Source organism: Benincasa hispida, chromosome 9 (genome assembly GCF_009727055.1).
Source record: "Benincasa hispida cultivar B227 chromosome 9, ASM972705v1, whole genome shotgun sequence".
In the NCBI taxonomy this organism is placed as follows: domain Eukaryota; kingdom Viridiplantae; phylum Streptophyta; class Magnoliopsida; order Cucurbitales; family Cucurbitaceae; genus Benincasa; species Benincasa hispida.
The window spans coordinates 77,731,233-77,749,284 of NC_052357.1; the positions used below are offsets into that span (position 1 = coordinate 77,731,233).

General features: G+C 34.2%; 1 protein-coding gene across 1 annotated transcript; it reads left to right on the forward strand.

Annotated features, from left to right (window-relative positions):
• The first annotated feature begins 6,939 nt into the window (after positions 1–6,939).
• LOC120086428 (CBL-interacting serine/threonine-protein kinase 5-like) lies at positions 6,940–8,765 on the forward strand. Its single transcript, XM_039043070.1, has one exon. It carries the CDS (start codon positions 7,292–7,294, stop codon positions 8,621–8,623), a length of 1,332 nt encoding a protein of 443 aa, XP_038898998.1. The 5' UTR covers positions 6,940–7,291; the 3' UTR covers positions 8,624–8,765.
• Positions 8,766–18,052: the final 9,287 nt, after the last annotated feature.

Here is an 18,052-nt window from a genome sequence, read left to right on the forward strand (position 1 = left end):
GTTCCCGTTTAACAAATTATGATTTGGTTCTCTCTTTAAAAAAAAAAGTTTTATGATTTGATATAAATTTTGATATAACAAAACTTTAATTTGAATATCGTTGTATCATGAATAATAATCAAATTAAAATTCGAAATTACTTGTTTAATACTTTATTATTATTTTTTTTAAGATGATCTTATTTACAATCAATATACTTGACTAATAATCTAGTTCGAAAAACCAAATGACAGCCAGGGAATACCTTATTTTTAAATATAGAAAATAAAAGGAAAGTCCATTTGCAAACATTCAAGTATATAATTTCCGATTAAAAAAAATAAAGTTGCTAATTCATAGTTTTTTTTTTTTCCACTTTTTAAATATATTATTTTAAAATCTTATCCAAAATACAAAACAATAATAAAAATATCAATCAATTTGTCTTTTAGTTTTCCCCACTCTTTCTCATCATAGAATAAAAGTAAAATAATTATCAATCATCCCTACAACATAATATCAAAAGTAATAAGTTGAAGAATTTTGTGATTCACTATCTCAATTGTGGTCTATACGTTAACGTTAGGACAAATATAGATCTTCAAAGATTTCAGATAACTTCTAAGTTTCTTTTTAGATATGGTTCAATATCAAATATGGTACTTAAAAAATTAACATAATTAAAAATTATACAATTGTTCACAATCAACATATTTTTTTTCTATGAAGATTACAATTAATTAGTAGATGAAACAAATGTATGGTACAAAATATTGACATAATCAAGTAGTGTTTGTATATGAATACATTGGTTCATGGTTGTTAGCCACCATTGCTAGCAGCCAAATTAAATGGGTTGAGCAAACCAAACTCCACTAAAAAAAATGAATTTAAAAAATTATATCTCAGAGGTTTGATGAATTAAAAGGAAAAAAAAAAAAAGAGGTTTAGTTGGAGAAAATATAAAGTGGGTCTAGATATTTCATGGGTTATAGTTCTATTATAAAACTATTGGTGAAAGTGATGGATATCTTAACCATCTAGCATTCTACCTTAATTTTGTAGGGCTTCTTTTCTCTAATAACCTTTTCTTTGATGTGATCTTTTTTCCCCCCACAAAAATCAATGCTTCTAAAATATAATATTGAGAAAAAAATGTTGAGTTGAATTAATTCATCTAGCCTATATGAAATATAAAAGAAAAGTATAAGTATCCTTCAAATTTTTAGTAATAATTTCTCATAAGTATGGTTGGAGTTACAATCATGTGCTCAAATGGCAACTTTCTATATATTTTACAAAATTAAAGAAATTGGCCTTTATTGATATGATTAGATTGTATTATTAACTAATAGACAATATTGAATTGTATTTTAGTTAAATTACAAGTCTGATCTCTAAATTCTTAAATTTGTATCAAATGATTATGTCAACTTTAAAAAATCTCTAATATGTTTCATAAACTTTAAATTGCGTGTTTAATGGATTTTTTAACATTAAATGTCAAATAACCTACTACATTTTTTTTGTTTAAGATCCTTGATTAGGTTTAAATACTTCGATCCTTGTATTTTTTGTTTTTATTCATTTTAGTCGTCGTACTTTCAAAATATTCATTTTGGTTCCTATACTTTCAACTTTAGTTCATTATGGTCCATATATTTTCAAAATATTCATTTTGGTCATTATACATTCAACTTTGGTTTATTTTGATATTTGTACTTTTAAAAAGTGATGATTTTGGCCCCCTCATTTTCATTTTCATTTCATTTTTAAAAGATCAAAATGATCACTCTTTGAAAGTTCAATGATTAAAACGAACTAAAGTTGAAAGTACAAGGACCAAATGAACATCTTAAAAATATAAGGACCAAAATTAACCAAAGTTAAAAGTATAGAAACTAAAATGAACATTTTAAAAATTACATTGACCAAAATGAATTAAAACAAAAAATATAGCAACTAAAATAGAATTTAAACCAAAATATTATTATTCCCTACATCGGATATATATATATATANATTATATAAAAAAAAAAACCCTTAATTTTTGGCGGTTATGGTTGCTTTTTGTTCCCAACTTGTCGTATTTATTCCAGGAATGGTTTGACTAAATGCGAATGTCTGCAATTTTCAAGTCCTCAAGTATTTTTATTCGACGGAAAAGAAAAAACTATTGACCTATTTATCACAAGATAAAATATCAACGTTAAAGTAACAGTGACACAAAATTAATATAATCAAGTTTGAGAAATTGGTAGCGATGTGTGTTATAGTTTGTACCAAAAAGATATATCGGTGAACTAATATATAATTTTTTTTATTATTATAATTCACGTAATATTGTTAACTAATTTTATAGAGACGTGTTTAGATAGATTCCACTCTTCGTATTATGATCGATTAATTTAATTTATATTTGTTAAACTTAACCAAAATGTATATAGTTATATTCCAAATAATTTATTATCACATATTTAAGAGAATGTTGAAAATATATTAAAATGTCATATAAAAAGAGGTATTTAGACTCTTCAAAATATATATAAATTTTTAAAACTTAATTTGGTTTTCGAAAACGGGTTAAAAAGTAAAAAATAAATTTCCCTTTTTAAGAAATAAATGAATCCACCTTTTTTTTAAGAACATATTAAATAAAATTACTATTATAGGCCGTACACACCAGATCCACAGACATAACCCCTTCAATAAATTTTGGTTAAACTACCAAGTTGGTCCATGTTTAATTTCGTTCCATTTTAGGTTTATTATGTTTTAAAATGGCTAATAATCATCTTCATATTTTAATAAATAATAAAATTAGTCATTATTATTATAAGTTAATTTTGATTCAACTTATTTTATTTAACTTGATAAAATAATAAAAACAATTCTCATGAATATATTTCTAAAATTTATATAACTAAAACAAAAAACAAAAATATCAATTTATACGTTTAACCTTTAAAATAATTATAATTTAAAATTCTAAACTATCAATTTAAATGTCGAACTTTCCTAAATACATCAATTTATACCGTAAATCTCATTCAGTCTCATTGAATATAAGTTGAAAATAGAGAATAATACATTTTTGGTCTAAGTTTTGACTCTAATTTTCCTTGAGTTTTAAAATGTTATACATTCATTCCTTAAGTTTTGAGTTTTGTTCCAATTTAATATCCATATTTTAAAATATTAAAATTTTAGTCTTGAAATTTGAGTTTTGTTTCAATTTGGTCCTTAGATTCCAATATTTTACATTTTAACCTAAATTTTTCATTTTTCAATCATTGATGTCAATTTCTATTAATTAATTAAAAATAATTAAAAGTGAAATTTTAAATTTAATTTTAAAAGTGATAAAAATAGTGAAACTTAATTAATTATAATTCTTTTAATATTTTTTAATTTATTAACATAAATTAACCCCAAGAGATGGAAAGTAAATATTTAAAGAAAAATCAAGGTTTAAAGTGTAAATCTCGAAACATAGGGACCAAATTGAAGCAAAACTCAAATGTCAAAGGTAAAATTGTAGCATTTTGAAACTTAGGACTAAATTGAAACCAAAAAAGACTAAATGTGTAACATTTTGAAACCTAGTACTAAATAGAAACTAGACCCAAAACATAAGGATCAAAAAAGTATTTTTCTTTGAAAATAAATTTTTATACAAATCTTGGTGGTCCATCTCGACTGAGAAGCACTGAAAAAATTATTTTAACGAGTTTTCAAAAAGCAGGTTAGTTGTGAAAAGTGAATCTAAAAAAGTTATTTCCAACAATTTTCCAAAGTTTTGAGTGTAAATTGATATTTTCCCAATAAAATTTGTTTCAGAGGACATAAAGAGTATTTTATAGCCTGTTTGTTAGAAATTTAAAAACAAGGGTTGAATGAAAACATAGTTATATTTCCGTTGGAAGTAGCAAGCATACAATGGAAGAATTTAGGATTATTAAGCACTGTAATTCAATTTTAGCTCATCAAATGAAAAGAAGACTTCAGAATTACCTTTGAAAACTTTCTTCAATCCACGAAATCCGCTTCAATCTCCTCAACTAGGTTGTAAACCATCAAAATATCTTTTCTACCATTTTCTAAGACTTAGCTTGAGTTGTGGGACTCAAAATAAGTCGCAGAAAGAGTTAGGGAGATTCTTTCTTGGTTCTTCAACTAGAGAATGAAGAACACTTCTTCTTCTCTCAAAACAGAAAACCCAGTTGCATGGACCACCTCTCAGCTCAAATTTGCTTGGTTTTATCTAGCCTCTTCATGCAATCACATTGAATGTTTTGAAGACAGCAGCTACTTGGTCAATTGAGTGGATTTCATGGAGTTAATCTAAGTGGAAAATTTCCACTTTTAGTGGGGTTTTCAAAACCAATTTTTCTATGGTTAATTTTAAAATTCTTTTCAAAATTAAAAACAAATTTTCAACACTAATTGTTTGATTAATCTGAAATTTCATTAATTTTACAAAAATTAATTCAATAATTAATTCTTTATCAATTAAGCTATTTAATTAATTATTTAAATTTAATATCAAATATTAAATTAATCAAACACCAATATCACAACCACGAATCTCTATTCATGAAATTAATATTTAAATCATATTTAAATATTATCTATTTCTCCAATTTCGTTTAATTCAATATAATTAAACATGTAATTATATTGCATATAATTATTAATTCCCTCAATTCGAATTTGAACATTTCAAATTCACTATCACGCTATTCTAAGGTTTATTCCCTTTGTGAGCTAGTAGGGGACTTAATAGACCTACAGATCATGGGCTCCAATGATTCGAGATTAATTGGCTAAACTTTTTTAATCGAATTAACCACGGCCAGTAGTTGCACTCCCTCACTATAGATATATTGTGTCAACTCCACAGGTTGTTCATAATAACAATTGGGTCAATAGCTGTTTTGCCTCCGAGATTACCTCTTTTCTTTAAGTCCCACTAATCCTCTAACGAACAATTGATTTGTGATCCAGTCATCAAAACTGAGCCCCTATTGGGCCAATGAGAGGGTGAGACCTCTTCTTCAAGATTCATAATAAGTACTTAAGGGAACAACCTCTCTACTAACCCTAACAGCGGGTTTGAGTGAATTTCATCTTGCACTCTATGTTCCCAACTATCTATCCAGTCTTACTCCTGAAATGGGAGACTTATTGAGCCAGCGCTGTTGAGCCAACTCTCACCCATGCAAATCTAAGGATAATCTCGAATAAACAGAAATTCATGGTTAGATCAGGATTAAGGTTAAGTTATTTAGGTCACCACTTTGAAATAGTCAGTCTTAAACAATAAACAATGTTATAAAGTAAGAGTGACTTATTTTTTGGTCCGATCTTATACAAACTCTTTGCATGGGATGCCCTCACTCGCATGTCTTCACATGAACGAACCAGGATCTCTTTGTTTGTAGCACTTTACAACATTTGTAACATCTACAAAGTGGGCCGTATCCGATAGTGTCCCTAGAATAAGGTACTCAATCTTATCCATATACCATAAACCATTTTGGCTATTTACTTGAACTTGATCCACTCTTATGTCTCCACATAAAGTTCAAGTACTCATGTAATAGCCATGAATCTTAGTTTATTGAATTTCGATTATTTCTAAGACGAAATGAACAATTCATATATTCAATAACAACTTTATTGAATCAAACTTCAATAACATCTTTATTAATTAACAAAATAAGTTTATTGTTTACAAAGCACGAGTTTTAGGATATAAAACTCAACAAACTCCCACTTGGACTAAAACTCTAGTAGTGTCACACATTTGTACACATAATATTGAGTTTTTGAGTTTTTTCTAGAGAGAAATACAATAAACTATGACATCATATACAATAAACTAGGATAAATTGAAGTTTTTTTGTCCCTATAGTTTGGAAGAAGTTAGAATTTAGGTCTTATGATAAATTAGAATTATGATAAAAACTTCCTAGATAGTCCCTATGACAGGGATTATTTAAAAAGATTTAACAAATCATAGAGACTATATGAAGTTATATCAAACCATAGGAACTAAAATCTAAATTTTAAAATCATATGGACTAACTTTTAACTTTATTCAAACCATAGTGACCGAATTTCGAATTTAACCTAATTTATAATATATTACATAATAAATATTTTAAATTTTTAAAAATTGAATTGAGGTATAACATGACATATACTATACTTCTAAATGTTTTTAACTATATTTAATATAACTCTGCATTTTAAAGTTGAAATTTAAATTCTGGATACAATAAAAACATAAAAATGTTGTTTTCAGAAATTTACACTGTTTGGATCCAAAAATCCGAAAAACAACTTTTAAAAACAGAATTTGGGTCATCTGCCAAATAGAAGGAATTTAAAAACATAGAACAAAATCTGGAATGTCAACCAAACAGGTCATTAATTACCAAAGTAAGCTTAGAATGTAATTGGTACAAAGATTTCACCTAGAAATTAGAGGTTAAATTCCTTATCCATGCAATTGTTAACTGTAAAACTTAAATGAAAGTAATTGTGAGGGTATCAAGATTTAGATGAAAATATTTTAACCGTAAAAAATGGTATTTCCACACATAGTAAAAAAAAAATAAAACTTATTTTTTTTTTTTTTTTTTTTTTTTTTTTTTTTTTTTTTTTTTCTCTTCTCTTTAAATCTATTCCAGGGTAGATTTCTATTTAGAAAAATACTTGATATAATCCGGGCTTCATAGACAACATCCAATCAAAATACGTGGGTAATATTTGTTTTGAAAAGATAAGAATTTTTTTAATCTTTTCCCTATCCCATATTAAAAGGGATTTGTACGAGATTATGACTGCAACTAATTATTACCCATTTTATTTGTATAAAATTTGTGATGCACAACACCTAATTTTTTTAAGAGTATTTTCGTGAGAAATTTGGGGTGTGAATAGTAGCTTTCCATCTATTTGACGTTTATGGGTTAGTTTTCTCCTTCATATATAAAACCCATCGTAACGGATCCTTTCTGTGTGCTCCTGAAAAGCGCCAGAAATCGCGGCGGCTCCCAGTTTTCAACTTGTTTTCTTCTCTTCTTTCAGTCAACTATTTCTCCCATTGTCAAGCTTCGATTCTTATAATTTCATTCACCATCTCTAAATCTCACTGATGGAATCCATCGGAATCAGCATCTACGCCGTCCTTTCCTGGATTCCGTCGCGAATGTAAGTGATTTTCTTATCTAGGTTCCGAATTGGCCTTGCTGCTTCTGAAATTGTGTGTGTGTGTGTGTGTGTTTGTGGATTCTCTGTTTTAATGGAGGAGAGGAATGTTCTGTTTGGTAAATATGAGATTGGAAGGTTGCTTGGGAAGGGGACTTTTGCTAAGGTCTATTATGGAAAAGAATTGGAGTCTGGTGAAAGCGTAGCGATTAAGGTTTTAAATAAGGATCAGGTCAAGAAGGAAGGGATGATGGAGCAGATCAAGCGCGAGATCTCCGTTATGCGTCTTGTTCGTCATCCGAACGTCGTTGAATTGAAGGAAGTAATGGCGACGAAAACGAAGATCTTCTTCGTTATGGATTATGTTCGCGGAGGTGAACTTTTTGCCAAAGTCGCAAGAGGAAAACTCAAAGAAGATGTGGCTCGGAAGTATTTCCAGCAGTTAATCAGCGCAGTCGATTACTGTCACAGCCGTGGAGTTTCTCACCGCGATTTGAAGCCGGAGAATCTTTTGTTGGATGAGAACGAAGATCTCAAGATCTCTGACTTTGGACTCTCCGCTTTACCGGAACAACTACGGAACGACGGTCTTCTCCATACGCAGTGCGGTACTCCGGCCTACGTCGCACCGGAAGTACTAAGAAGAAAGGGCTACGATGGAGCAAAAGCCGATATCTGGTCTTGTGGTGTCATTTTGTATGTTTTGTTGGCAGGATTCCTTCCATTTCAAGATGAGAACATCATGACTATGTATAAGAAGGTTTTCAAGGCCGAATTCGAATGTCCGCCATGGTTCTCCGCCGAATCGAAGCGATTGATTTCAAAAATTCTCGTCGTAGATCCAGGAAGACGAATCACAATCGGAGCAATCACGCGAGTTCCTTGGTTCCGAAGAGATTTCTCGAGATCGCTTTCGTTCACGATGAAGGAAATAATCGCAGCGAAAACAGAGGATTCCGATTCCGAGAGTCCAAAACTATCGACGCCAAAATTCTTCAATGCGTTCGAATTAATATCGTCGATGTCGTCCGGATTCGATCTGTCGAGTTTATTCGAGAACAAAAGGAAGACAGGATCGATGTTCACATCGAGATGCTCGGTATCGACGATCATGGAAAAGATCGAGACGGTGGCGAAGAGACTGAGCTTCAAGGTATCGGAAGTGAAAGATTTCAAACTCCGGCTCCAAGGTCCGACGGAAGGACGAAAAGGAAAACTGTCTGTAACGGCGGAGGTTTTCGAAATAGTGCCGGAAGTTTCCATAGTAGAATTTTCCAAGTCGTCCGGCGATACTCTGGAATATTCGAAGTTCTGTGAAGAAGACGTTCGACCGGCGCTGAAAGACATTGTTTGGACGTGGCAAGGTGATTGTGTCCCTAACGCTGACGGACGTCACGGCCAATTTGACGGCGACGGATTTTTGTGATGAAAAAAAAAGGGAAGAAACGGTGACGCCAGCTTGTGAAATTTGGATTCTGTTTCAAGTTTTAATTTAACTGCCTTTTGTTTTAAAACATAAGTTGCCTTTTAGAGGGAAAATAGTGCATTTTTGCTGCGAGTTTTTGTTTTGTTTTGTTTTGTTTTTTGGTTTTTTGGTTTTTTTTTGTGTGTAGATAATAACTTTACCAAACATATTTGATTTCACCTTGGACAAAACTTTCTTTAGGAACAGTTTTTTCTAAGAAGCATTAGACTATACCAATTATAGTCTTAAATAAACCAATTATATACAAATATATATTTTATAAAATTATTATTCTTTTTTTTAGTTTAATTAAGAATAGAGAGATTCCAACCATATATATGGTTAACTCATTTGTACGTCAATTGAATTGTATTCGTATTGAGTTCTATAAAATTATTGACACTGTAATTTACCCCTATATGAGCACATTATCACTGTCAAAAAAAAAAAGGAAAAAAAAAGTACTTTGTAATTTACAAATCTAAAATAGCTAGTCTGAATTAATTTATCTATATTTTAATTTGAGGAAGTATTGATATGTGTAGATATTTTTATAAATACTAAAAATTTGTAAAATTTATTTAAATTAATAATTAAGTGATAGACTTTGTCCATTATAAAAGACGTCAATGATTTCATAGCAATAAATATGGGACATTTTAATCCTTGCCAATAAGTTAGAATCAAATTCATATTTCAATTATAATTTCAAAATAATATATCAAATGTTTTAAATAAATTATAAAATCGGTTCATTAGGGGCTGATTCCTCTCTCATGATTGCCAATGATACAATAATTTAATGTAAACAAAAAATGATTGAGAATATATATATATATAGTTACATTATTATTAGGGAATAATATTTTCTTTCGTTATGTGCATCTTCGTCGTTGGTATTTTTCTGCCCTTTTTTGTCTTACTTGTATTTAAGGACAGGTGTAAGGGTTTTAGGGCTGCCAAAATCTTAATAAAAAAGATGACAAGTTGATTACTAAAGTGACAAAGTCTTCTGGTGTATACATGGTTGCTGTTCAAACAAAAGAAGAAGCGTTTTGATTCTGTGAAGCTTGGGTTGTTCAAGCAGATTCTTCGACATATTGTATTTGAACGCTAGTTGAGTATTCTTTTCAACTAGTAGGTGACAAGAGGGTGAAGTGTAAGACCCAAATCCTAAATCTAGACGTTAGTGGGTTACAAACAAAGAAATAAGCCAGGGTCAAAGAGGAGGAAAAGTTCTAAGTGGTTGAATGGTTTGATTAGTAGTTGAAATAATAAGTAACTAATAAAAATTTGGTTAAGAATATTATTAAAAGAAGATGTGCGTTGGAAAAATCAAAATAGTGTAAATATTGAATATTGCGTTGGTCTTGTGCTAAGTATGATGTGGTGATTGTCTATACATTGGTTCTAAGCATTTAGGGGTTATTTGGATGTGAGGGGAGCCAAAATGTGCCAAGAGGAGCGCATACAGCAGCAAATGTCTTTTAGAAGCTAAGAACAATGCATGTGACGGCCTCAAGTTGCGCTGAACGTTGGACACAATGGATGCGTTAGTAGCAACCGAAGGCTTGCGGTAAAAAAAAAGCGTTGGTAGTTGTGGTGATGCAAGGGCATGCGGTGACGCGAAGGCATGCGGTAGGGGCCTGCAGTGATGTGAAGGCATGCGTTGATGCGGATCAAGGCATGTGGTGATGGAAGTATGCGTTGATTTTCATTGCGGTCGTGGTATGTGTTGACGGTATGCGGCAACGCTATGCGTTGATAGCATGCGACGGGGCTATGCATTAATGACATGCGGCGAGGCTATGCGTTGATGGCAATCGACGGCCTTGCTACACGAGAGTGTGCGGCCAAGGATATGCGATATTGCGATCTAGGGTGAGCGTGTATACGGCCGAGGAAATGCGTTGACAAGTAGCGATGGATGCGACAGTAATACGTGATAGCACATGGCGATGGATGTGTTGGATACGATGGAAGCGACATGGCCATGCGATGATATATGGCAACACTATGCGTTGGTAGTGTGCTACACGATGGATGTGTTATGTGTGGGACACTCGAAGATATGTGGGTGCATAGGAGAAGCTAGTAGTATGCGTTGAAAGAGTAATGGTCAAAACCTTAGGTGGGCGCATAGGCAAAAGGAAAGCTGTGCGAAAGATGCCAAGGATGTGATGCTTTGAGTCGTGACTCAAGGGTTGCGTTGATGAGAAAGCCTCAAGTGAAGAATGGCTAATTAAGAAGAGAATAAACCTTGTGAGCACCTAACATATGCGACCATGTTGCACAAAGGAAGGTTGCACAATCAAGGTTAGGTCATATATAAGATATGCGGTAATAGTTGAGGGGACAATTCAAGGGCACAAGAATTGTTGAACGCATGCACCCAAAGGGACTGTCTAGACGTGATAAGGTTGTGGTGATCAGATGGATGCATTGATGAACGCAAATTGGTTTGCAAACATAAAGTTATGCGCTCATAAGTAATGCTAAATTATCTGAATAAACATTCTTAGACACTAAGTAGATGAGGTGGCGGAAGGATATTACATGAAAAATAATTCTTATCAATTTAAGTAGGAGGTGTAAGGTTGAGATTACATGCAAAGTAAACAATTTTGTTGGCAAACCAAGATTAATACAACTCAAAGTGCTGCTGGCAAAGAATTAGTGTTGGCAGCTTAAAGGAGAGACATTTGGATTTTGAGTTGTCGCAAGGGGGAAAGCCCAGGGTATCTATAAATAGGAGGGCTTTTCATGAACAATCAACTCGTGCCATTTCCAAAATTCCAGTGTTAAGAGCCTAAATAGAGAGTTAAGTTTAAATACTCAAGCTGCTATTATAATTAGAGTTTGGAGGAAGTAGAAGTTGCGTTGACAAGCTTGAAGGGCCAGACGGATGCATAAGCCTGCACCAGCACAACGCATCGGTCGTGACGCTGCGACCATTAGCGCAACGTAGCGTGCGCCTCCTGTGCAAAGCCTGACGCCACAACTGCCTGCCTAACACCTTTGCACGCACGGCCTCGGTTGGAATAACCTCTAAACTGATTATTTGAAGTTTTTGACTGAAGTTGTGAGGTAGGGTAAGCTAGTGTTTTATATAAAAAAGTTATTTTGAATATTTTAACATTATTTAGTGACATAATGGTATTAATTGGAGATTTTCATTGAAATGGAGGAAATCCCAGGAAAACACTTCTAAAGTAAATTGCAGTAGGAAGCCTCGCAAACACAGTGAGTGGTTATTTACGTATTGTCTGATTAATGCATTTCTGAGTATATATAAATATGTATGTATAGAGGATAATAGGCATGAACAAAGATGCATGATTTTGATGTCACTATGCTTGCCATGATATTGCCTGTATGATTGTGTGGAAACTGAGATTATACCCGAGATATATTGTTAGCATGCTTAAAAGGATACTGGGCGGAAAATATAGTCGGCTTCGGTCGGCGGGAGAAGATAGTCGGTGACGACCGATGGGAAATATAGTCAAGTTACCTAAGCATAGCTAGCGGGAAAGAATTAGTCGATGTGCACATTGGCGGGAAAATGGGGTATAGGAAAAGTTTCCATGAAAGTTATTGATGTGTGATTTTAAATTACGATCATGCCAAGAATAAAATGCAGTTTGGTTGGGAATGATTGATCGGTAAGTGAACTGGGAATAATTCAGTGGTTTAGTTGAGAAAATATATATAAACTGGTGGTAACGTATTCTTTGATTATGTGTTGATTTCCCAATAGTATATTTTTGTATTCAAAGAAATTAATATTTAAAAGACACCACTCACTGGGCTTATTAGCTCACGCTTTCCAAATGTTCCCCTCCTCAGGTAGCGAAGCGGAGCGTTCAGGGAAGAGTCATTCAACCACCAAACACCAGGAACTTGGTAATCGTTCAGGGTATGACTCAGATTGTATAGTAGAAAAATCAATAGGAGAGTTAGACAACGTGTATAAAATTGGTATGGTTGTTGTAAACATGTCAAATTTCTAATCTTTAATAATAAACAGTAAAATTGATAACTGTCCTAGAGTTAGATTGGTATTTCTTCACGCTCTTTCCTAAGTCGTGGGTTAAGGCTTGGGAGGGGGTGTGACAACTTGGTATCAGAGTAAAGGTTTACGTAAAACCTGGGAAAATTGAGTCTAACATAGTATAAATCGAAATTAGAGAACGTAAAATATGGGAGGAGGGAAAAAGGTTAAGTTGATTAGTGCTGGGGAAAAAGGCTTACCTAAGGTTTGGAAGCCGGGTAGTACTAGAAATTGGTTTAGGTCAAAACCTAAAAAGGATAAATAAAATGATGTACAATAGGGAAACCTGAGATGAATAACAAAGGTCCTGATAGGATTAGGAAAGAAATAAAGAATACTAGGTGAGTGTCGAGAAATATTTAGTAACAGGAAATCTCGAGGAAAGGAAAATGGGATAAAAAGATTAGTGAAAATTAGATAGTAACTTGAATAATGTTCACTGTAGGAAATGGATCCAAGCAAAAAGACCTGGTGGTGGTACGACTCTCGGACGCAGGAAACAAACCGTAACGATAACTCAAGGAGAAAACCTTGAGATATCTGAGCATAGTTTAAATAATAATACTGAACATCACACTTCCATGACTAATACAAGATTAGCAGAATCCCGAGGTAATAAGGGATGTTCGAGATGTGGCAAAAACCACGGCGGTCCATGCTTGATGGGGACCGAAATTTTTTATGGTTGTAGTAAGTACGGCCACATTTGGAAGAATTGTTATTATTTTCAGAAGAAAACCAGAGAGATACAGGAGCAGTTCCAGCAGGAGATAGCTGGAGGCTCAAGCAGTGGAAGCAACAATGTAATGCCAGACCTGGCATTTGATCAAGAGTTTAAAGAAGTCAATGTGGTTGGAAGCTCTTCTCAAAACTGGGCACGATAAGCCAAAAAAGACATTCCTCGACGAATAGTAATTGAGTTCGAGGAACAACCTGCAATTGAATCTAGTAATGTAGAATCATACAAATTTTGTATCTTCTGCAAGGAAATTGGCCACGTGCAGGAAAGGTGTCCATGGAGGGACGATCAAATGCGGATTAACTTTGGAAATATGTATCTACACGATAGGAAATAGTTAGGAAAGTTTAAAAGACTAAAAAGCAGCTAAAGATGTAAATATGCTTTAGGTGTATATAACCTGTGTAAATAAATAAAAAAGTAACATATTTTGTATGATTGTGTATGTTTAATATATATGTGATTGTTTGTAGTTAAAATGCTGAGAAGTGGGAAACGTAGAATTGGGCAACCCTTTGGAGACGAAGGTGAAAGTGCCTCAAGTTGTCCGAGGGAAAGGACGAGGGAAGAAGAACAAATGGATAAATTTGCCCAAAGACTCTAAGAAAGTTTGAGAAATATACAACCTGATCCTGAGAAAAAAATATGGGATAGAACGACTGAAATCGCTGGGAGCTACAAACTTTGAAGGAACAATAGACCCTACGGATGCAGAAGTCTGGATGAATCAGTTAGAAAAATGTTTTGGGGTAATGAGATGCCCTGAAAACAGAAAGGTGAGTCTTGGAACTTTCTTATTACAAAAACAGGCTGAAGACTGGTGGAGATTACTAAAGAATAGAAGAGGTGACCTAGAAGAAATTTGTTGGAAAGAATTTCGAGAAGCGTTCTTCGAAAGATTCTATCCTCGATCCTTTCGAGATATGAAACGAGATGAGTTTCTATAGCTCATGCAGAGAAACATGACTGTAGCAGAATATGAATTAAAGTATACTGAGCTATCCAAGTATGCTTTAAACATAATTGAGGATGAGAAGGAACGCTGCAGGAGGTTTGAATCGGGATTAAGACAAGAGATCCGAACTCCTATGACAACAACTGCGGAGTGGGTAGAATTCTCAAGACTAGTGGAAGCAGCAATGAGAGTAGAAAAAAGTCTAGCGGTAGAAGAACTAAGGCCAGAGAGGGACTCGTCAACGAACAGGTGGCGGAGGGAGGAACGAAGAAATTTTACTCCCAGGATTGAAAATAGAAGTATGTGGAAAAGGAAAGGAATTACAAATACTAGAGCAGACTCCGAACGAGAAAGCTAGATAAAGGAGTCAATGGCGAGTGTAAATAAAAAACCTAGATGCACGATCTGTAATAAATATCACTGGGAAAAATGTTGGGAACAAACCCAAGGGCGAGCGGGTACATGTTTTAAGTGTGGCAACCCATGACACTTTAAACGAGAGTGCCCCCAATTGATGGAAGCTGGAAATATACAGCCAAAGAACAACCCGGGAGTAAAACCAACGACTACAGGGGGAGGACGTAGTGCTGGGGGAAGAAGAGATGAATCAGGAAAAATGACATTGGGACAATTATATGAGTTAACTCAAACTAGGGAGAAAGATATGCCAGACGGTTGAAAAGGGAAAGAGAAAATTTTAGAGGACTAAAACAGAAGCTAATTATGTAATGAAACTTTGTTAAGCAAATCAATCAATAAAATTTGTTTGTAAAATATGATTGGCTAAATTTCAAGGACGAAATTATATTAAGGGGATGGTAAATGTAAGACCTTAATCTTAAATCTTGACGGTAGTGGGTTACAAATAAAGAAATAAGCCAGGGTCAAAGAGGAGGAAAAGTTCTAAGTGGTTGAATGGTTTGATTAGTAGTTAAAATATGAAGTAACTAATAAAAATTTGGTTAAGAATATTATTAAAAGAAGATGTGCATTGGAAAAATCAAAATAGTGTAAATATTGAATATTGCGTTGGTCTTGTGCTAAGTATGATGTGGCGATTGTCTATGCGTTGGTTCTAAGCATTTAGAGGTTATTTGGATGTGAGAGGAGCCAAAATGTGGCCAAGAGGAGTGCATACAGCAGCAAATGTCTTTAGAAGCTAAGAACAACACATGCGATGGCTTCAAGTTGCGCTGAACATTGGACACGATGGATGCGTTAGTAGCAACCGAAGGCTTGCGGTAAAAAAAAATGCGTTGTTAGTTGCGGTGATGCAAGGGCATGCGGTGTAAGGGCCTGCGGTGATGTGAAGGCATACGTTGATACGGATCAAGGCGTGCGATAATGGAGGCTTGCGGTGATGGAAGTATGCGTTGATTGTCATTGCAGTCGAAGGTATGCGTTGATGGCAATCGACGACCATGCTACACGAGAGTGTGCGGCCAAGGACATGCGATATTGCGATCTAGGGTGAGCGTGTATGCGATTGAGGGAATGTGTTGACAAGTAGCAATGGATGCAACAATACCTCGCGATAGCACACGGCGATGGATACGTTGGATACGATGGAAGCTACAAGGCCATGCGATGATATATGGCAACACTATGCATTGGTAGTGTGCTACACGATAGATGTGTTATGCGTGGGATACTCGAATATATGTGGGCACATAGGAGAAACTAGTAGTATGCGTTAAAAGAGTAATGGTCAAAACCTTAGATGGGCACATAGGCAAAAGGAAAGCTGTGCGAAAGATGCCAAGGATGCGATGCTTTGAGCGTGACTCAAGGGTTGCGTTGATGAGAAAGCCTCAAGTGAAGAATGGCTACTTAAGAAGAGAATAAACCTTGCAAGCACCTAACATATGCGACCATGTTGCACAAAGGAAGGTTGCACAATCAAGGTTAGATCACATATGAGATATGCGGTAATAGTTGAGGGGACAATTCAAGGGCACAAGAATTGTTGAACGCATGCGCCCAAAGGGACTGTCTAGACGTGGTAAGGTTGCTGTGATTAGATGGACGCATTGATGAACGCAAATTGGTTTGCAGACATAAAGTTATGCGCTTGTAAGCAATACTAAATTATCTGAATAAACATTCTTAGACACTAAGTAGATGAGGTGGCAGAAGGATATTACATGCAAAATGATTCTTATCAATTTAATTAGAAGGTGTAAGGCTGAGATTACATGCAAAGTAAACAATTTTGTTGGCAAACCAAGATTAATACAACTCAAAGCGCTGCTGGCAAAGAATTAATGTAGGCAGCTTAAAGGAGAGACATTTGGATTTTGAGTTGTCGCAAGGGGGAAAGCCCAGGGTATCTATAAATAGGAGGGCTTGTCGTGAACAATCAACTCGTGTCATTTCCAAAATTCTAGTGTTAAGAGCCTAAATAGAGAGTTAAGTTTAAATACTCAGGCTGCCGTTATAATTAGAGTTTAGAGGAAGTAGAAGTTGCGTTGATAAGCTTGAAGGGCCAGATGGACACATAAGCCTGCACCAGCACAACGCATAAGTTGCGACCATTAGTGCAACGCAACGCGCGCCTCCTGTGAAAAGCCTGACGTTGCAACCGCCTGCCAAGCACCTTTGCACGCACGACCTCGGTTGGGATAACCTCTAAACTGATTATTTGAAGTTTTTTCTGAAGTTTTGAATAGGGTAAGCTGGTGTTTTAATATAAAAGGGTATTTTGAATATTTTAACGTTATTTAGTGACATAATGGTATTGATTGAAAATTTTCATTGAAATGGAGGAAATCCCAGGAAAACACTTCCAAAGTAAATTGTAGTAGAAAGCCTCGCAAACACAGTGAGTGGTTATTACTTATTGTCTGATTAATGCATTTATGAGTATATATAAATATATATGTATAGAGGATAATAGGCATGAACAAAGATGCATGATTTTGATGTCATTATGCTTGCCATGATATTGCTTGTATGATTGTGATGGAAACTGAGATTATACCCGGGATATATTGTTAGCATGCTTAAAAAGGTACTTGACGGGAAAATATAGTCGGCTCCGGTCGGTGGGAGAAGATAGTCGGTGACGACCGGCGGGAAATATAGTCAAGTTACCTAAGCATAGCTAGCGGGAAAGAATTAGTCGATGTGCTCATTTGAGGGAAAATGAGGTATAGGAAAAGTTTCCATGAAATTTATTGTTATGTGATTTTAAATTACGATCATGCCAAGAATAAAATGCAGTTTTGTTTGGAATGATTGATCAGTAAATGAACTGGGAATAATTCAGCGGTTTAGCTGGGAAAATATATATATAAATTGGTGGTAACATATTCTTTGATTATGTGTTGATTTTCCAAAAGTATATTTTTGTAATAAAAGAAATTGATATTTAAAAGACAACACTCACTAGGCTTATTAGCTCACTCTTTCCAAATGTTCCTCCCCCTCCACAGGTAGCGAAGCGGAGCGTTCAGGGAAGAGTCATTCAACCACCAAACACCAGGAACTTGGTAATCTTTTAGGGCATGACTCAGATTGTATAGTAGAAAAATCAGTAGGAGAGTTAGATTACGTGTATAAAATTTGTATGGTTATTGTAGACATGTCAAATTTCTAATCTTTAATAATAAAAAGTAAAAGTGATAATTGTCCTAGAGTTAG

Excerpts from the sequence above, each read along its gene's own strand:
- LOC120086428 (XM_039043070.1), top strand. The coding sequence starts at position 7,292 with ATGGAGGAGAGGAATGTTCTGTTTGGTAAATATGAGATTGGAAGGTTG.